Below are 22,637 nucleotides of genomic sequence, written 5' to 3' on the forward strand. Positions count from 1 at the left end.
AGAAGGTGAGTTATCGAGGGAGGACTTCAGTCATAAAGCGGTTGGACACTGAGGAACAGAGTCCAGGCTATGCTTTTCTTTACATCAGGTAATTAAAGGCTTTTCACCATTGTGTGGACAGACCCAGTGGAGGTCCCACTGGGAAGTTAGGTTAAGGTAGCGGGTTAATCTAATGTGCATGGGAAGCTGTGTGCATCTGCTTACAAATAAAGACAAAATAGACAAAATCGGACATAATATGATAGTGGTAACAGCACACAAATTATATAACAACTGTATTAATATAGATCCATGACAATAAATACATTAGTTGCTACAACAAATCACTATCAGAACTTTCCCAAAGGGACAGAGAACCTTTTTAGGAACTCGGGAACTTAACCTGCATTTTGATGGATTAAAGAAAAAATGTAGGAGGTATTCAAATACTTCCATACTATTTAGTATGTCAAAAATGTATCAATAGTCTTATTGGTCCAGTACACGTGTGCACGTGAGTCTTTGTCATTAGCTTTGTTTATCCTGTAATCAGTGAAACCTCTTGAAACTACTGTCAACTCAGCATTAACATCTTATCACCCTTTGAAATTCATAAGGGGAACTTGTGAGAACACATTTGCATATTTACTAAACATGTAGCAACATAGGCATTCATTTTAGATTATGTATCTGGCCACCTCATCAATGTCAATCCATTTTTGTCTCCACCATTTCCTCAGAAAAATCACTGACTATTTAGTCTGCCATTTGCTCCCGGGTAGGTCGTGTACAGTGGGATTTATAAGAAAAAGGGTTAATGAGAACAGTGAGCGAGAACCACAGCATGTGGGCCGCAAAACCAAAAACACCAACGGAACGACACGAAATACCCCTGAAGCTGAGAGGTGACGGTCATCCATTGTTTCATCAGTACATGCAGAAAATGATTAATACACTATTAGTTAACTTAAAATAACAACCGCCCCCAAACACAAACATGATATCAGCCTGAATAATGAAGTGAAACCAAACGGCAGTTCAGGCTTTGATATCTCGCCGACATGAAGCGTGAAAAAGTGTAGTGTTGCAGTGATAAGCTGAGGGGTGTTTCTGAAGGCGCGTTACCTTCACAGGTCTTGCTGTCAGCGGCCAGGTGGAGGCCGGGGGGACACAGACAGCGCACTGCTCCCCCTCTCTCCATCTGGCAACCAAACTGGCAACGCAGTGAGAAACATGCGGCCTCTCCTGGAAGACAGACAGGGAAACACTGGCTGAGGATCGGTCAGAGAAATGGGCCACTGGATCACCGCTGAGAGACGCACACACGCACTCACACAGCACAAGACCACAAAAATAGTGACCACACGTTACTTAAAACAAAAACAAAAAAGCTGTATTGTAAAAGAATAGATATTTAATAGAGATTTTCCATCATTTGGGTTAAGATACTACATTGAAAATGACTTACTGGTGCAGGTGTATCCATCTGCACTGAGTGTGTATCCAGGTTCACAGTAACAACGATAGCTACCGTGTGTATTCATGCAGCGGTGGGAACATGGTCTCTCCAGGAAACCGCACTCATTCACATCTGGAGTCAATGAAACATTATTTGGAGCAGCAGAAAGAAACCCTTGCAGTAAATCATGCAGGAGAACGGGTTAAGAAATTAGAAACATAAGACTGACAATGGTGCATTACACTCTACCTTCATCACACTGAGGTCCTTTATATCCTGAGGAGCATAAACACTTGCCTGGTCCCACACATTTTCCATTTACACACGACTTCTTACACACCGCTGAGGAAGATGACAGACATAGCACACCGTGAAATCAAATCACGTTAACATTAAAAACTTTTGTACACTGGTATATGACATATGACATGTATCATTTTATAAATATGGTGACTGTTCAAGCAAACAAATGTCTATTCACACATCCAACACAGGTACTGAATTGAATTGGGTTTCATGGTTCCTGCTAAATTGTACTTTTTGCCTTTGTTTTGGTCTCCACCACCTCCTGTGGGAAATGTTTGATTCTTTAGCGACTAAATGTTCCACTATGTCGACCAGCTAATCGCCAGTGTGTCTGTATTTTGGGCAGAAAGATGTTAAAACACTCGTCAGAGCTGAGGGGATGTTGATTTTCAGAGTTTGTTTGTCATGTAGAACGAGCAACACCTTTCAAATTACATTTAGTCATCTGATGAATTGGCAATATTGATTAGTGCAGTTTTAAACTTAAAAATACTGAATTTCAAGTAAAAACTAATCTTGCATTCACACTTCTACGTAAGCAATGGTAGTATCAGAATAATGAATTTGAGTAACAAAAGTACTTATTATGTAAAGCAGCTTTGAGTGTTTTATATTTCATATAAAAAATATTGAATTATTACTGATGCATTCACACTTAAATATAATTTAAATGTTGTAGCTGGATGACTTTACCTACTTCACACGTCGTTGGGTGGTGTCATCTAGTTAATGCTATGTTCTCATCACACATGTAAAATCTTAAGTGTCCAGTATTTGTAGATTTGCAGAGATGCTGAACTGCTAACCTGTGAACTGTGTGTAATGTGGGTAATTGTTCTTGTGCTGTCACTGCATTGCAGAATGACTTACGCCGACAAATGCCGTCAACATTCCTCCACCCGAAACAACAGGAAGTGGTCTGACCGTAGCTGCAGAGGCCTGGCGGTGTGCGACCCCCAGACTGCTCCTGCGTATCCTCCACTGACCTGTGGAGGCTGCGACAAAAGATTATCGGATCATTAAGCATCGTCAAGCATTCAAGATGGAGACACACCTCAGAATAGAAAAGCCAGGCTATTCCTCTGGCCTCACAATATATGCAAGTACACAACACGGCTTAATGAACACAAAGACAGCTACCTTCAATTGTGTAACTGAAAATACTATGGGACGACCATTCAATGATAGATACAACAAATCAGAAAAATAAGACGTCTTAACGAGCACAACCTTATGGGCTGAGGAGGTACTGCTATTATTACTGGTGTTAAATTGTAAAAGTCAAATTCATTTTAGTGAACAGTTTGGTTTTAATATCATCGCGCCGCTCATGACATATCAGGTGGAACTCAACATGTTTGGCCACTGTTAGTTAGCCAATGTTACCTCACATACATCGACACAAAAACATATCAGTTTTCTAAACAAAAAAGTAATGTGGGAGACAACTGCCGCCAGTAAAAGCTCCAAACATATGCGGAGGAGACATGACGGCAGGCAGTCATGGGTGAAGGTAAGCAGTACGTATGTGACGTAACACATTTTGAGCGCAGTTTATTCTCTTTTGTCTTGTTATGTTTTTTTTCTTCTTTCCTGTTATGTTTTTTTCTTTCCTTTGTTTGGGAAGGTTGAGAACCCTTGTCTGAAACAATTGTGAGTCAATTGGTTTTCCAAAAAAGAATTGATGAGGTAACAAGGAAACTATCCAAGTGGAGGCAACATTAAGTTCCTTAAGGAAGTACAACGCAGGAATGAATCTAATAAACATCCACCAATAACTTTTAAAGAGTTATTTATCACAGTCATTTTGAGTCATCACCGCCAAGTTCTCATACCACAGTCACACCGATTTTCACATCTATATAATTTGATGCATTGCATGTAGAGACTTTGAGCTGAAAGTACACGGCAAGGATACATCTGTTATGTAAGTAAAACATAAAAGAGAAAAAGAAAAAGAGGAAATGTATCTAGTCAAGAATTAGCTTACTTTTCAATGAAATGCTACTAAATTGCATTTCCCATTCAAATAAATATCTCATGCATTTTACAGCTTACCGGATCTTTTGACCACACTTGAACCCATTTACTGCAGCTGTATACCGTAACTATGAAACACCTTCCTCATTCCCAAGCATTTGCCAGAAATCCTTAAATTGCAAGCAGAAATCATTTTTCCCTCATTAAAATCTACTGTCATAAACAAAAGTGCAATAAACTACAAGGCTACGGAAACACCGGACAAGTTTCATTCATAACGTCTGTTAAGTCTCACATCCACGGAGCAATTGAGACTATAATATAATAAATGATAAGACCCAGGCCAATAAGTAACGGTTCATTTCACATACATGGTCACGCTGTAACCAAAGACGCACCCTCCTTTATTTTTAACAAATGTATTTAGCTAGTTGAGCAACTTCTATCGATTAATATATCGCTTTCAAAGGATAGATTATCTTATATTGTCATACAATTTTTTTTTTTTCCACCAGCAAAAAACAGATTCACTTTTACACAAACTCTTTCTTACCTGCCCTGATGATGAGCCATGGAGAGCGTAATAAAATGCAGAATCACCCCAAAGACCATTCGGCTTATTTCAATCATTTCTATTACGACTTTTTAAGTTCATATTAACTACATCTAACCTTCAAAAACCTTCTCGCCGTCAAACGAGGCACTCGTCTTGTGATGTGTGCTGAAAGGCGATGGTAGAGGCGTCTTCCGGGCCGGAGGACATTGACGTGTGTGTGAATGTATTTGTTTGGGGAGGAGGGGGAGTCCCATGGTCTAATTGTAGGGTCCAGGTGTGACAGCTCACCTGTGTGTGGAAACAGACAGAGGGACAAAGAGAGGCAGGGAGGAAAAAAAGAGAGGACAATAACAAGGATTAAGGAAAGGGAATACAAAGAACTGAACAAATGTATTAGTTGACGAAACAATTTCCACTAAATGTCCACCTACTCTCTTGTTCTGGGCTGTTTCCCAGAGTCTTCATCATCAGATGCTCAGGTGTCGCTACTTCTTAGAAATTTCTTGATTCATTTTACGACATCTTGTTCATGTCGACTTGACCGTACATAAATCTTGAAGTTTAAAACAGCAGCTGACAGAGCAATCTCCATTAAAGGACTACTTTTTTTCCTTCTATCATCACATGGTCTTTATCAGCGGGACAATGTTAGGGAGTGGAGAGTATGTCACAGTCTGTGAAGCCGGCAGCAGGAGAAGGATGCAAACGCATAAAACAGGAGAAGGAGGCAGAAGGAACAATTCAATGATTTATTGGAAATGGCTTTTCAAGTCTTGAGTCCAAAAAGGGCTGGCAGGTAACAGCAGGCAAGGTCACAGGCTAAAAGGTAACAAAGGAGCTAAGCTAGTACAAATAGTGACTGGATAGTGACAAATGGGGATGGTGTGGTGCGTGCAGGGCTAACGAGGGACAGTTGAAACTAACCAGGGCGGCTCGGCCAATCAAAACTGGCGGACAAATACAAAGCTGGAACCATTTAGCTTAGCTTAGTGTAACACTAGAAGGGGAAATAGCAAGCCTGGCTTTGTCCAAAGATGAAAAAATACTACTACTTACTACTTCAGAAACACCTCTACTTAAATATCTCCTTTGTTTGTTTTTGTTACTTTACGGGGAGTTGTGTGCTGGCAGCACTTCTCTCCACTGGTTGTCTCTCACAGTGACAGTCAGACAGTCGTTGCGTCGTTAAACTTGTTTCCAGTGAACCCAAAGTCCGTCATTTTTATACTTACATCAACAAAATAATACAAATGTTCAGTTTGTTATATTTAGAGGTGCTGTTTTTACATTTAAGACAGGCTAGCTGTTTCCCCCTGCGTTCAGTCTTAATGCTAAGCTAGGCTAACTGCCTCATGCCTACAGTTTCACAGTCAAGAGTGTGATATTAATCCTCTAATTTTAATGTAGTTCAAACCAACAGACAGTAAGTCCTAAATGCTGCGCAAAACAACAACAAACAAAAAAAATCTGTAATCTGAAGAATATATTTGGATATTTTCTTATTAATTAATATTTAGTGTGTTTGTTAAGGCTTTATTTAAAAAGAGAATACCCTGAATACCTGTTGTTACCTTTTTAACTAATTACCTTTTTATCTTTTGTTTGCTTCTACTAAAGCTGAAAAAAGTTTCCAAAAAAAAAAAGGGAAATGAAATATTGTTAGATATTTAAACTGAAAGATTTTAGTCTGGGTCAACAATCTCATGCTCGGACATAACTGCTGGCAGCCTCAGAGGTGAAGCCTTTGAAGCCTTAACTATTAACAGCACTGATCAGAGAGCAATCAGTTGTGTGCAAAATCACACACACACACAAACACACAGCTTGCCTTAACACTACATCTGTCTGATGGATGAACATTAGCTGGTAAACCAGTTTAGATGTCATGTGTTAACCCTACAGCTTCTCAGAGCGGCCGGATCAAACTGATTGTACCTATCTGGACCATAACTGAGGCCGTAACATTGTTCTGCTTCTTAAATCAGTTTACAGCAATACTCCTGTTTTCAATCGACACCTCAATTTGTCTGACCACTAAGCAACAAATGGCACATATTTGGCAGGTTCCTCCAAACCGGTTCAACTAATTATGACATCACTGTGGGTAGGTGGCCCCGGGGTGCCACCGCTGCAGAGGAGACTGTAGCTAAAAACCACACTTTTGAAAAAAAAAAATTCAACCAATCATACTCATAGAGGAATGCCATTTAAATGAGGTTATGGATGACAGGAAAGAAGGTGTGGTTAAGGGTGACTGAAAATTGGAAATTGGTGTTTGTAAAAGTTTAGTTTCAGTTCATTTTCAATCTCTCCCTCCACACATACACACATACTCTCCAGCCAACCTCCATCTTGGATGTTTTTTGTCAAATGTGTCACTACCACACATCAGCAAGTGAGGTGGAAAGAAACCATAAAATGGCTGAGCACGGTCTGCCTTGAATCAGTGCCAAACCTCACTCTGTATCTGTCATAAACGATACAATTAAACTTAATCCTGCCTGCCAAAAGGGAAAGGAGCGAGGGAAATGGAGAAAAAAGAAAGTGGCCGTCAACAGTAAAACAGAATGATAAACGTTGTCGGTGCAAGCACAGTGTGTGGCAAGTGCAGGGGTTGATCAGAGAGTTGTGCTGTGCTCGCCTCCATCTGCCAGCACGGACTCGGTGGGAGCGGATCAAGATTTCCAGTGTGTGTCTGCGCCAAATCTGCAGATTCCTCCTCCTCCTCTTTTGACCACATTAGAGGTGTAACACATTGGTGGTCTTTGATTCCTCAACTTGAAAAGGGATGCCCCACAAAGAGATCAGATGTCATTCATGCAAAGCCTCTTCCCTACCCCCACCTGCTCAAAAGATATAACATATCCGTCATAAATGATGAGGTTGGAGTGAGTCCCCCGATGTGAAAATAAGATTCCTGGAACAATGTTGGTGGTCAGTCACAGGGTCCATACAGACAGCCCTTCTGCTCTTATTAAACAGTACTTTTTCATACGTAAAAGTGACAGGCGGGTGTATTTTCTGACAATTCCTGATGCATTTCCTCGTGTCCACAGAGAGGAAAAGACCACCAGCATGTTGGAGTTACACACTGCCTCTAATGGCTTAATTTGAACTTAATTATCATTGGTCTGCTTGAGTTTTTACATGTGTATATTTGACATTTTGGGTGTTTTCATTTTCTTTCTGTTCATCGTCACACTTGGCTTTACTTACCTACTTGCCAAGAAATATAACAACATTTGGGAACTAATTACATAATAAGCTATGAAAAAAAGGAGAAACTATAACAATTTAAGAATGTACTTACTGTGACACCTACTGTAAAATAGAAATGCAAGAAAATTGGAAGATAAATGGGAACATGCTGCACATATGCCTTCATCTTACATGTTATAAGAAATATTAAGGAAAACCTTTTTAGTTCCTAACATGTTTTAAATGAGAGGAAACCAAATGTCTCAATAAAGTGTGAAGTCACTTTGTTTCCTTTTCTAACCTACTCACAGTCTGTATGTCAATACCATATTAATATATACTACTAAAAGTCAATATATAGGAGAGAAAAGTAAAAGAATAGAAAAGTAACTACTAGGTAAGTATGGGCTCTCGTAAAGTCTGAACTATCAGAGGATTCTTATTCATTCATTCATTCTTCGTCCAATGAAACACAACCTATCTTGAACACAACTATAAACTATATTAACAATAACCTTTTTGGTGATATTTCCGAATCAATCTGTTTAGCTGACGATTAAAGCAGTTTTTAAAGATCACAACATAGGAACAGTTTGTCATGAACAATTTAATGATTTGTAAGTTAAGAGAACGCATGAGAAGACAGTGTCTCCCACTGCATGCTATCAAAAGATTCATCACCAATATCACCACCAGGGTGGTTTTTATTTTTCTACAAACAAAACCATAATGTGATAAAAATGTTTTGATATTTCCTTAAGGATACTACATTGTGCTGCCAGTAGCACTCAGAATGAATATCCCACTCTGCAGCTTTCTGCCACTTTCACCGATTTGGACTGACAAAACCAAAGCAATGCCACGCGTCATGTGAAATTGCCACAGAACGAGGGGTAGAGTATGTTTTCAGTCATTTGAATCATAGCTAGACAATGTGCCGTATCTCTCATGGCATAATATGTATTCATATGCGTAGTTTCAAATGCAGATGGCAATGTGTTGAAGTACATCTGGTTCTGATACACATGCAAGTTTACATTATGAATGCATGTGTGAGTGTTTGTGCAGGTGGACCTCTGCATGTTTATTTATCTATTTCCTAGTGAAATAAAAGAAACTGACATTCAACACTTTTTAATGTGCTCTTAAAGACCCCAAATGCAATCAATAGAAAAATAGCCCGGTTCTTTGACACATTCTAGACATAAATAACCTCTTGCCTGGCTATTTCTATATGCCAACCTCCTCGTAGGAAACAGCAAAGTATGATGAAACTTGAATACAAATCAAAGTTGTGAGTTAAAAGTAGTGTGTCACTGTTTTTAGGGTGTTTCTCTCCTTTTTGAGTAGCTGAGCGCAAAGCTTCATCACCACAGAGCTAACATAGTTCTTTTGGTTAATGTTTTTACCAGGTGACCGCCAGGATGATAGACAGTGTGAGGTCGGAGTTCGGAGTGGCAATGCAAAGGAGTCGCCCAGGTGTGAGGGGTTAAAGAGTAAAGGTCAGGGATGAGGTCAGCAGAGAGGACACCTGCGAGGGTCTGATGAGCACAGCAGGGACTGCTGTGGCAGGAGGACAATGAAGCCGATTTGGGGTGATAAATAAGGAGGCATCCCACTCTATCCATCACCAGGATGCTGAGTAGCCAGTGCAGGTGCATCATTTTGTAATCCTCTCTCTTTACCTGCGCCCTTCTTTCCTGTGCAGAAACATTACATTTATATATATTATATATTATATTATTATATATATTTATACGTACACGTTCACTGTGGCTCACTGAAGGCCGTCTTCTAATTGAGTCATCACCTTTTACATTGTATTGTTATATCATTGTGTTGAAACAACTTGAATTAATCCAACAAAAGGTTTCTTGAGGAAACTCAAGAAATCCAGAAGGGTATGTTGTGCTACATAAGGAGGGATCTGCCTCACTTATAACATTTGTAACTATTTTCTAATAATCTTAAGGCTTAATGATTGATGTATGATGCAAGTCTAAAAAAGACAGGAAGAAGTAAAGAATGTAAATACATATGTAGCCCCGCCATAACACTAAAAACACAAGATTTGCTATTACAACTAAATTGATTGACAGGTCTTGTATGAAGCAGAATTATATATATTTTGGGAAAGAATATTTTCTGATGTCGCGACATGTTTGTTTACATCTGTTTGTCAACAAGAGGCATGTATTTCACATTTAAGGCTTATTTTCCATTTCAAAGTCACATTATCTGCAATCACATTCTGAATATTTCCACAATTTATACTGTCATAGAATTCACGACTGGGCCTTCCTTCATTCCTTCCTTCCTCGTGTGTATGTGTAACAACCCCTTCCTCTCACCACTTTGCTGTGCTTGTTAGGCTTCAGTCAAACTGGAGGTACAGAGTGTACAGAGAGGCAGTGCAGCCATTAGACACAGAGCTTTGGAGAGATTAGGATGCACACACACCACCAACACAGGCAGTCTCCGTACCAAACAAGGATTAGAGCTTTGGCAATGGCAAGGCAGCGCACCAGAGCATTGCCAAAGAAAATGATTCACCATATGTGTTTTTACCTTATGTGGCACAGATGAGAATGAATGGGCAATATTTTCTGAGAAGGAATGAGCAATATTTCTTATTCAGTTCAATATTTATTTGAGCAGAAGGGCATGTTTACTCTGTAATCCTCCATTTCTATAACTAGATTTATGTATGATTCATTTTGTAGAGTGTGCTCTGACGCAGGACTTGGCGTTATGGTTGTGCATTTGTGTGATTGTGTGGGTTTGACTGTTGCAATTGTTTTTGGTATAGCAGAGCCATAAACCATAAGGCGTTCTTGTTTACAGAGTCTTGCTCTGCCTCTTGTGTTTTATAGTAACTGCTGATTCATTAGCGCGCAAGTTAAGAGAATATTTTATTTATATTTTTGAATCATTTAAAAGCTTTTTCTTAATTACTCTTCAAATCTTGCAGTTCGACATTTTGGAAAATGCTTTTATTTTCTTTCTTGCAGAGAGTTTGTTCTTTGGCAGCTTCTCGTGTTTGTACATTATGGAGTATGAACTGCAGAAACCATGTATGGAGCTAAAGCCAGGAGGTGATTAGCTTATGTTAGCATAAAGACTGGAAGCAGAGGAAAACAGCTAGCCTCAACAGAGTCCGCAGCCATGCGTGTGTGAGGCTTGCACAGTGAAACGCTGAAGACAGCAGGCTAACATGCTCACTATAGCAATGTTAGCATGCTGATATTTAGCAGATATAATGTTTCAAATGTTCACCATTCTATTTTAGCATGTTAGCATTCTCATATTCACAACTGGACACAAAGTACAACTGAGACTGATGTCCGTAGTTTTACAGGTAAAACCAAATATTGGACAAGTTAAAATTTAGACATCGTGAAAGGCTTTTGGTGATTACAGGTAGATTTATCATGGAGGGGAGTCTGCTCTGAGCAGCAGCAAGATAAATCCTCCCATTGAGTCCAGTCACTGGTGGACGCTGGCTGATGATCTGATGCAGCTAGAGTAGATAAGCGCAAAAACAGCAGCATTCACATGAAAAATAAGATAAGGGAGACAATCAAAAAGAAAGAGCAGCAAGGTAATAGGTTAGCAATGTAGATGTGTCACTGTGCTAAAACAGCTGATATCAGGATTGAGAGCCTCAGACAGTGACAGCAGGAAATTATGAGTGCACATGCGTGAGAGGAGTGAATGCAGGATATGAGAAATAAACTACAGGCCTAAGCATGCAGAACAGTCTTCCTGGATGAATCTATGCTTGAGCTCCATTACAATTTATCCTGGGGCCAACTGAACCAAATTTTAAGGTAAAAATCAAGATGTTATCGTTATTGTGGCGCTATAAGAAACGTCAGGTCTTTACAATACATTCAAACAACACAAATGATCACTTTTACTTTGGATTTAACAAACGAGATGAAAAGGTTTTGATAGAACAATTTTGGCTGGGCTAGGCTAACTATCTTCTGCTCTGTATTCAGTAACATTCAATGAGAGTGATCAACCTTCTCGACACTCGGAGCAAAAAATAATTCCAAAAATGTCAAAAACTATTTCTATAAATTGGCTGAAGCAGGATCTGGGTTTTGTCATGTACGCTGAAGAAAATCACCAAGCAGGACTTTTCAGACACACGCCTCTGTGGGATGTTTGAGAATTTGCATGTAGAGAGGTGTGTGCGTTTGTCTTCATCCGTGTTGGTTCATGCAAGATTCTCCCTCTAGGTGTACATGCTACTCTGGTGTGTATAGCTGTGTGTTATCACCTGTGCAAGATCTCAACCTCTTTGCAAGTGTGATAAACAGTTTGTCCCAACAGAACGGGCCGTGCCTGTACAGATAACAAGGCGGCAGGCATCTGGCAGAGTTCACTGGCTTGGACACAAAGACACACAGGCAGAGGGCTGATGCAAGCTATGGCCCCACTTCAGTCAGAGGAAACCACATCTTTGCAAGCGCAGAAAAAACAACTGTGCTGTTCTTTCTTTTCCTTTCACCGTTCCCTTTTCTCTCTCTCGTAGGGCCGGAGAGTTCTGGAAGGAAGTCCGTGTTTGAAAAAAAAAAAAGAAAATATGTGCAAGAACACTGTCATCCGAAAATTGTTATGGGCCATTTCTTTTGTAAATGAGAGACCGAGAACAGGATTAGTTTGTGATCGGATGATCGGTGGACACTCAGTGTACCCTTTTTTGGCTTCGCTTGGACGCTTTGGTTGACGCACACTCTGACATACACAAACACATACACACACTATTTGACCCCAGTGTCAGCTCTAGTGTTAGCAGTAAGGCTGCTGCGGATGTCCATCTGTTGACTCGGAGTGATGTAAGCTCAAGATGAGCCCTGCAGATTAAGAGTGAAGGCAAACAAAGGGCCCTGCCAAGATGAGCCACAGTGTATACAGATTAATATAACAATACAGCCACACGAGCGCTGCCGTAAACCATTTGCATAACTCTTGTTAATGTGTTTCGGAAAATTTTCTTGCTTTGCTTTGAGGGGATACCCCGACATGGAAACTTATACTTAGGTGGTCCATTCCAGCCGACATCAGTTGTTTACCTAGCTCTGCTGAGAATCACATGGAGGAGAAGCAGACAAAGAGCAATGTGTTGTCCTTGACACACACAGAAACATACAATATATGCAAAGCCACACATCTAGCTATCTATCTATCTATCTATCTATCTATCTATCTATCTATCTATCTATCTATCTATCTATCTATCTATCTATCTATCTATCTATCTATCTATCTATCTATCTAAGTACCCATCAGACGAGTTTATTCAGCTGACTGAGGATGTTAAACCGATCATTGTGTTGCTGTCAAAGTTTTATCAGAAGGAGTTGTCCAGCACATCAAAAATCAATACAGATTATCTGATGTATTCACTATTTGGGCGGCTATTGCTGTGTGTCTCGACAGAAACCGTTCTCAACTTTTTAGTTGTGCTCAATAAATAAACTAGTTTGGATTCAGAAATGATGTTTTCTCTCAAAATCCTTCCCTTTCAATGCCGGGTGGTATCATTTGTCGTGTTTTCTGCAGTACAGGACATCAAACTCGTCTCATATTTTAACCAGCGCCCCTCACCCCCGCCAGTCTTACCTGTCTCCCAACACTCAGAGCTGCTCTCAGCCCTCTGTGGGGGTTCAGCATGTGTTAACATGACAGATTGAGCCCCAGTGGGAACCTTAATTGCATAATTTCATGGATGCGAGTCAGTGCTGTGGTCCGGGAGAGTAAACAAGCTCTGAATCAGGGAGCACCGAGAGAGTGAGGGGCGGAGGAGAAGGAAGGAAGAGGGGGAGTGATGGAAGGGTGATGGAGAGATGAACGAGAAGCATGAACATGAGAGCTGGTAGAAAGAAGAAGAAGAAGAAGCAGTGCATCAGGATAGGAACTTGGCGTAAATTACTGAGATACTGCATGTGATGAATTGAAGAAGTGTGAAATACGAGATAGTGAAGGTGTCAGGAAGGCAAAAGAAAAATCTCTCAGTTAATAACAAAAACCCACAAAAAGCAACAGCCTTGCAAAAACCACCCAAACCTCCTCCAAGGTGGTCGTCAAGTGAGGTTTGTTTTGTTATGTGATAAGCCGAGAGTTAAGTGAGGCAGAAGGAAAAGGCAGCAGCAGGCTGGTCGGAAAGTGTGTCTTCATTAGTAAGTGATCGGGGCCAGGGAATATGAGATTTCAGCTGCCTCGGTCATGCGTTTCAGCAGTAGTACTCACCGAGTCAGCCACGAGTAAACACATGAGGTCACAGAATACACTCTGCAATTAGGGGTGTGACAAAACCAGATATACAACCGGGGGATTTGACATTTACACACATGCAAATGCATACTTGCAGGTATGGACTCGGGGAAACAACCAGCACACATGTTTACACAGTCCAGATACAATATTCTCACATGAATCAATATGTTGCAACCCGGAGGCCACGATTTATACTCCGAATCACCAGTGCCTATGTGGACAAACACAGACGTTAATGCACAACTATCATAAGGGTAGCTAGGATCCTTCCCTGTCATGACATCATATGTTAACGTGAGACATCAAGCTCAGCCAAATGTACAACATCCTGTACATTTAACTGTGATGTTGTGGTGCAGTGGTAATAGTTAAATCACGATGGAAACAGTTATTTATGGTGCAGGGAGAGTCAAAAAAGACCTCGAAGAGATGTCATCGTGGTGAGGATCGTGAGACGTTTCCAGAAAAGTGACATGGGTGGTATCAGAAAAATGTAGTCCTGGGAGTCAACAGTGGAAAAATGGATAATAATGTGGCTTTGATGAAGGGGCAGTGCCTTCAAATTTGGGGAAAATTACTTTTTTTGTGTTTGTTTATGTAGTTAAAGAGACTACCTTAAAACATAATGGCCTGCATGTACATTTACTTTGATTTGAAAATGCCATTAAGTAATCAGGTCATTAAAACACATTTCACACTGACTTCAGACCTTTCAAGTTTTCGTGCATGTCTGAGTAGAAGTGTATATGTATTTTCCACTGCGTAGCCACAAAACTGTACCTGCACTGTGTTGTGTTTTACCTCCTTGTGTGCGCTGCACTTTGAACATATACATCTCACAGTAACCTAAATATTCTCTTAATGCTGTTGAACTCACAGTCCTCTCCTACACAAACAGTGCTCCACCTGGATAGGACTGCCATGAAAAAAGGTTTTATAATACTGGCGTCTAAACATGAACTCAGCACTCAGCACGGTAAAGGGAAAATGTAAAACACAAAAAGGTTCGCAACGCAATGACCTTGAATGATCTTGAAAAAGGTAATTTGATCCTATAAGTTATAGGATCAGGGTTGAAATTACAGGACCATACATAACATCATGTTATAATCTGTAGAGATCCTTGGTAAAGCTCCTCTGAAGATATGTAACAAAAATAAAAAATGTAACTATTTTTGGCGTTTGGGCCATCCATCTCATTATTAATAATACAATTATACTCTTCAAGTTAATGCGAAGGCAACCACATGTCAGTTGACATAGTGTATTGTACTAGTTGTGAGTCCATTCGTTTTCTCGAAATATAATGTTTGATTCAAAGATTCAATAAATATATCCTGTATGAATATTCTGTAGAAAAGATTAACAAATGTATTCGAACATAATCAAAGGTACGAGCCTAACAACGGAAGGTGAGGAGTTGAGTACGATTCCCACAGAACATTTAGGTTAGAAACTGGCTGGCTGCAAGTAAAGATCATGCTGTTGAGAAAACTAACTCTAGATTAATTCAGCAAATATGGTGCCACGTTTTGTTCCCTTTCGCAATAAATTCACAGGGAAAACACTTGGAAAACAAGCAGCTCTTCCCACTTCGCAGCTCTACTTCGATCATGTGGCCGGCAGGCATTTAAGAGTCACATGTGTTCAGTAACTATCACTGTCTGCTCTACATTATGCATCCATAATATTTGAGAAATTTAAGATATTCTTTTATCCATTAGCTATTTCTGTGCTGGATTTGTGAGACACAAGAAAGATGTAGTCCTGAAACAAAGCAGCTGCGGGATATCTATTGAATCCCTCACAGAATCAAATACGTCACTACAGAATTAAAGCACAAGTGCATACGGAAAAACAAATTGTTCACTTTCGTCTGGATGAGGTAGAAAATGAATGACGTATCTCTTTTGAATCCCAGAGCTATTGTTTTTTCCTGTCTCCTCTTGTTACCCTATAAGTATTGCTTGTGCTGACTCTTTCACTCATGTATACAATATTATAGCATGCACTTCCAGCCATCTCAGTCCTACAAATATTTGGTATACAGGCTCCTCATGTTTATTCAAAGTACTGGGTTACACTGTTTGGAAAAGATAGCCAGACAAGAGCCCTTTGGGAAGGAAAAGGAAAACTATTCCAAATGAACAGTAATGATTCATACCACAGATAGTGTATAAACTCAAATATACGCTGGACCTCGCAGCACTATTGGACAGTTCCACTTTATGCAATTTTGATTGGATCTGAACAGTGCATAGACAACTTAGTATTGCATTAGTCTAAATATGGCAGCGAGTGCACTTGTGCGTATGTGCGAGTGAGACCGGATTGAGGTGGGTGGTCTCCACTCACTATCAGTATACAACCCGGAGCCTCATTGGTATTTTGAGAAGGAAATTAATATTGCCATCAGCAGTGGCTCTTGCGTGTGTGCCTCCATGCATGAGCGTGTTGCGCGTACTTCCGAAAAACAGAGCGGAGAATTTCCACTTCAAATGAGGACATTTTTGTTTTATCAGGCTGAACTTTGAGCGATGCCATGACGCCGCATGACGACATAGCAGCCATCTCCGCTCTCCCCTCGCTGTCGACTCCGCAGGCAGCTTTTCCATTCAAGCAGGAGTCAAAGAAAAACCCTGGGCCTGTTGCCACATTGGCCCAAGTTTAACTTAAACATTTTCTCAACATCCTTCTCTTTCCTCTTTTTACCTGGCTGCAGGACAAACCGTCAGTGGAAATGGTGCAGCTGACTTACCAGAAATGAGACCACATGGGTCCACAACCAAAATCAAGATTCATATATTGAAGCAATAAGGTACAAGAGGCAGTACTGTATCGTCAATAATGTCCTGCTCAAGGGTGTTGTTGGGCAAACCCTTGAACAGGACATTATTGTAGATACAGTACTGCCTCGAGTACCTTATTGCTTTTATAACACGGTTGCCTGCTACATTAGAAATAATAAGTAAATAGTAAGCTGCCGGGACAGTTTGGTTGTACACGGTTCATCCGAAATGAGGACATCTCAACTTCACCATAAAACAAAAGAGAGACAAATATTTCAGACATGCTATAAATTTTAATAGACATATTGATATTTCTGTAGAGAAACAAAGTTATCCCTAGTTTTATTTACAATACAGGAATACAAAAAAAAATTGTCACAAACAGTACAATGGTAAAAACAACATAGAAGAACTTAAATAATTATTTTATTTGTGTAACTACTTAAATAATGAAAATGGTTATTCTATTCACACCACGCCGTCTCCGCAGCTACAATGCAACTTTCACATTAAGTGCTAAAAGAAATGATAATTTTCCATTTTACAGCATGAATTCCATTTTGACCAGGTAGTTGATTTATTTCAGCAAACACGAGCGAGGCGGGAGATGAGGAACAAATACATCGTTTTAACGGACACTGAAGTTCAATTAACTATAATGGGGGAGGGGGTTGGGGGACAAACTGCAAATGTTTGCCTTCAAAACTGTGAAACACTATGATTGATAGTTCTGTTGAGACTCCTATCAAAAAGGTGGAGTTTATGGAGAATATGAGCAAGAATGTATGTGTGCTGCATCTGCATTAACTTCTGTCTGGCATCTGAAAAGACACAACACATTACTGTGGCTCCAGACCCTCCCAGACTGTGTTCAGCGGTTGTCTGACTACAAGTAGGAGTCAGATGTCCATTAGACGTTCAATCGACATTATCTCCAGGACACAGATCATTAGTTTAATCTTTAATCTGCTCTCCATAGAGAAGATCTGCCTCCGACTGAACTGCTTCCACAAAGACTTGGTGGCCCGACGAGACGTTTGATCGTCTGACAACAGAGACACATTTCTGACAGTGGTAGTGAAACCAGATGAATTAGATGGACCCAGTCAACTGCTCCGAATTACTCTCTGCAGGCAGAGACATGCATTACTTTTACAGTAAAGGGGGATATAAAAAACAACTTGTCCTCACGTGTCTTTCTTAACAGAGGAAAACGCTGCATATGTATAAGTACAAGAACATGAAATGACATGAACTGACAAGCTTAGTGTAAAACTGCTTTCTATAAACACCATTCTCTCCCATATATTATTACGCTTAAAAAAATAAACCCTCCTCTATGAAAACAGTAATGCTATAGTTTTTTTTTTTTAGTTTTTTTTTTGCAATGCTAAGTAGTACTTAGGTAAGCTCTATTGGAAATATACATCACTGCGCTATCTCTTCCCTTTATAGTTTTGAGTTTGGGTTCAATTTCAGTGTGTGACGCATGAAAGGAGTTCTGATAAATGATACCTGTGATAGTGTGGTGTGTACATGTGAATGTTAAACTACTCTCACTGCGCTTTTAATAAATGTTTTTTAATTCATTTTGAATAATAAAGTGAATGAAACAAAAAATGAATACAGTGCATGAGAGCCAGGAACTCTGTTCAGATTGTATGAAACTGGCTTTGACAAAACGTTCTCACTTAGTCGTTCCTATTTCTGTGTCGGTGACGGTCGTCTGTTGTTCCATTCTGTACACTGATAGCAAGTGAATGTTGCAAAACAAAGTATACACATTGTATACTAGTATAGCTTTTTTTTTATGACAATGTGCCCACAAACTAAATACAACATCTGAAGTGAGACGTCTCGGTTCATCTCTTGTATTCGTGCCTTTAGAATAGTATAGCACAAAGCAGTGCAGGCTCTATGGGACCCACGACTCTCATAGACGTCAGAGGTGCAGAATGTTCCTTCAAAGTCTGTGTATGTGGACATATATTTTGAATTGAGCATAAATTGGATCTGGAACCACGCCGCTCCTTACAATTTTGTTTATCCTTAAAGAACCCCTGAACAATCAACTGTCTCCACTGAAAAGCCTCAAACTCCCTTTTATCGAGGGGGTCTTAGCAAAGCAACAGATATCCCCTGAAGAGATCCAAAGTCTTGGGTTAGAATGGTTTGTTCCTGTGGAGTCAGCCGTGAGTGCGCATTTTCTGACCGAGACAGGAAACGTCTTAGTGGATCGTCCATAACTTGGCCAATGCTTATCAATCATCTCCTCTGCTGTCTGCAGGTCTCTCCAAAGTGTGAACACGGCTTGGATGCCAGGCCTGGTGCTCAAAAGCATGTAGTTTATAAGCAAAAGAGGATGGGTCTGGTATGGGGATGAGGACGAGGATGAGGATGAAAAGCAGTCTCGTGGGGATCCTGTGTGTTTTTGTGGATGTGTATGTGTGTGTACATGCCTGTGTGGGTGTGAAGGAGGTTAAGAGGCCACCTCGTTAGAGTCTGCTGGTGGTAGGTAGATTTGTGTCAACGTGAGGATGACAATGGAGAGCAGCCCCCCCCTCTGCACGCCCCTATACGATGTAGCTGGTCAGGTCTAGGAGGTACGAGGTCATGTCGATGATGTGGTCGAGTATGCCGTCTTTCTCCTGGTCGTTGGGCATGCCCTGCTCACTCTTCTCACACTGGGCCCCGGAGTAACCGCTCTTACACAGGCACTTGTTGGGCTCCATACACACTCCTCCATTGCGGCAGACTGGTTCACACTTGGCTGCGGCCACAGACGGAGCAGAAAACAACGGCAGTCGAAAGTTAAGTCAGAAACAATGAGGAGAAACAGAAGCCGGTGCACTGTGTCATTCAGAATTGAAGTTTAAATATGTTTTTGTATAATGTGACAGGCGTGACAGAATATGACCCTTTCATATACACCTACAGTACACTTGTTAGTAGTACTGTTATGTGTTTGTCGCTGCAATTTTATACTCTAAATTTAATATGTTTCTATTGCACTGTGTTGATTGTTGTCGTTTGTCTAATGCATCCACCACCCGCCAAGACAAATTCCTCGTGTGTGTAAGATATTTGGCAAACAAAATGGTTCTGAATCTGATGTTGTGCATTAATGAACCTCATTTAAACATCTAGAAAGTCATGGAGATTTGTCCAGAGGATGCTACTTTGAAAAAGCAGCAGATGCAAATCTACTTCACAGGTACTCACCAACTCGGCAGAAGGGTCCCTCCCAGCCGGGGCTGCAGCAGCACTTGCCCGTAGGAGTGCAGTGTCCGTTCTTACAGTGTCTGGAACAAGCCGTCATCAGCAGCTCTGGAGGCTCCACCTGACGCTGGCACTCTTTCGGGGCATGAGGCCTGGAACAGTTGTTAGAAGGGAAAGTCAATAGGTGGAGGGACACAAGGCATCTCCTGCAGAACGTAGGGCGAGGCGTTCATTTTGTAATATCGCTTAATATCTTTCATTAAGGTCACACCCTGGTAATATCAATCAAAGCCATTTTAGGGAACATAGTTTGTCAATATCGGTTTCAAGACAATTTCCTTAACACAATCTAAAAAATTGGAAGAGACATCAAATCACATTAAAATGTATTGTTGCTGCACAGAGAAATGCAGTTGAGCCCTTTCTGATGAAATGAGGTTGAACACGCAACCTTCTGATCTTCAATCTACACTGTAGTGTCTTCGAGCCAAAATATCCCAAACAGTGGGTGTCTGATAACAGAATCTTTGAAATATTTAGACATTTCACAGTGATTCCCAATTCAAAATACTGTTGGTTATTATTCAAGAAGTCTACATTTACATTTCATCCCCTCAAAGTTTGGAGGTTAAACGTTGACTCTACATCCAATAATGACACAATGACATAGTTGATCTTGAGTCACGCCACTCTTGACCCTTAAAGGACCCCGAACAAGCTGTAAACCGGGACTGACTGATTTATCAAAAGGCAAGCAAAATGCATTGTCAAGGTGTGCAGTTATGAAATAACTCTATGTTTGGATTTGATGTCATGAGATTTGTTTGACATCAAATGATTTGTTTGCTTCAATTCTAGCTACTTTCTTTGGGCCAGTTACATTACACAGCTAATCAGGGTTGTATTTGTTCTGTGCTCAGCGGCTGAGCCAAGTGCAGAAATTGGGAGGGTTGCAATGTCCAAAACAGAAAAGCCGTTTCCAGTGTCCACAGCTGGGTTGATTGGCTTGATTAGTAATTGATAGTTTCCTTCATCTGTATGCTTTACTACGGTAAATTTGTCTGTTATGACGTTAGAAGGGCCGAACAACAACACGCATCAGTAGTTATTTTCCAAATCACCACAGTTTCAAAATGAATCACTTTTCTTTAAACAGCCTGCTAAGACACAAATAAAGAGCAGTAGTACGATACCATGATTCGTGGCAGTACTGCACGAAACACGTTCTATTTAAACATTTAACGCTTCATTTTGAATTTCTTTATTGTAAAGCTATTTTTGGAAGGATCAACACATCTGCCATCATACGTTTTGTCGATGATCTCAGATGATAGGTAGGGCAGCGTTTGTTGATATGGAGCCACGATGGGATGAAACTTTTGAAATGATGCACATTCAGAATCATGCATTCAACTTCTGTAGCAAGTTAAATACTTTTTTTTTTTGTCCATACATTTTTCTATGATGCGTCATTCATTCGTTAGAGGCTTTTCTCTATTGTCAAAAGATGCATTTAAACTGTACAGCAGAACAATACCTGAATAACAAAAAGACAGCATGCATGTAGGGTTAACACAGGGCTCTTTGAGGTATAAACATGATTTGGAAAATGAAGAGGCACACAAACATCTCCTCACCATATGCGTCAAGTCTGAATACCAAAGAGACATATTGTGATCATTCCATACTAAGACAAACATCCAGACACGCACATCAGCAAAGGAGGCTGAAACTGATTTATTTCATATCACAGTCTACAAATCTGGAAGTAATAAAGTGTGTAATAACATTCAAATGCGAAGCGTCTGTTAGTGCCCACTGCCCACACACATTTCTCTGTGTGTGCATTTGTAAAAGAGGGACAGGGAGAACTACAGATGTCTGAACAGTTGTGCTGCACCGAGCTAAAAAGCTAATGAGGCAAAACAATTTGCTGACACTGAAGGACACACAGGTTTGGTAGGTAACTGGACTCCAGTGGACTGATGCAGCTATGAGGGCTGAAGCGCATGAGTACAGAGGTCAGTGTGTATATGTAGATGTATATGTAATGTATATGTCATGTTTAGGGAGAGCAGACCTCATCAATCATGGCTAAAGAGCAAATGGTCAATCAGCAGTAGCAACCAAAACTAGATGAAGTTCAGTATATGCAACCAGATATGAAATCTGAAAATCAGCTACGGTTAAAATGTACTGTATTACACACACATATGTAGCCAACTGTGCATTCACTCTCAGGGCTCTTATTCTGCAGTTGGGGAATTTGTATCAAGTTTGTTGAGTCACACCTGTTCTGACCTTCAGTAGTTGAGAAAATCTCATATTTGTTTTACCGATTGTACAGGAATTACTGTGTTTAAGCTTTAAATAAAGTCCGTCAGTTGTTAGATAAATGACTGCAACTACAATGTTGTGTATGGACTGTGCAAGTGTTTACTTCCTAGTTCAAAAAGTGTGTTGCAAACGTTCTGACAGACACACTGACTAACGGCACTGTGCAGTGACAATACTGTGACTGTGTGAGTTTAAGTTGCTTTAAATTTGGATGATGGAGGGCGGGGGTTTTGGGGGGTTGGAGGGGGGTGATTCCCATGCTCCCATCAGCACCCAACTCCAGACTCCATCCGTGCTGGCTTTTGTTGTTGCAGGCTGCATGCAGTTAAAAAAGAGCAAAGGAGGGAAGCAAACAGAAAGAGAGGGAGAGAGAGAAAGAGTAAGAGTCCCTGGAGGATTGGGGGGTGTGTAGCTAACACTGTTAATAGCAGGCAGGGGTCAGCAGCGCTACTAAACAGTCTGTACGACTGCCAGGGTGGCTGTGAAAACAGCACCTGCTGGTAGCGCCACTTGACAAAGGCAGCTG

The 22,637-nt window shown here is 40.5% G+C and overlaps 1 protein-coding gene across 1 annotated transcript in view; it reads right to left on the reverse strand.

Annotated features, from left to right (window-relative positions):
* Positions 1 to 16,828: 16,828 nt before the first annotated feature.
* hhip (hedgehog interacting protein) overlaps positions 16,829 to 22,637 on the reverse strand; it is a 31,816-nt gene continuing 26,007 nt past the window's right edge. The window contains exons 12-13 of the mRNA XM_068589258.1: positions 19,778 to 19,926; positions 16,829 to 19,325 (exon numbers count right to left, since the gene is read on the reverse strand). Of these exons, the coding sequence (XP_068445359.1) occupies positions 19,129 to 19,325; positions 19,778 to 19,926 (346 nt within the window). The 3' untranslated portion in view covers positions 16,829 to 19,128. The remainder of the gene's footprint in view (positions 19,326 to 19,777; positions 19,927 to 22,637) is intronic.

Source organism: Clinocottus analis, unplaced genomic scaffold (assembly GCF_023055335.1).
Source record: "Clinocottus analis isolate CAN_PGR_092001 unplaced genomic scaffold, fCliAna1.0.p SCAF_22, whole genome shotgun sequence".
NCBI lineage: Eukaryota > Metazoa > Chordata > Actinopteri > Perciformes > Cottidae > Clinocottus > Clinocottus analis.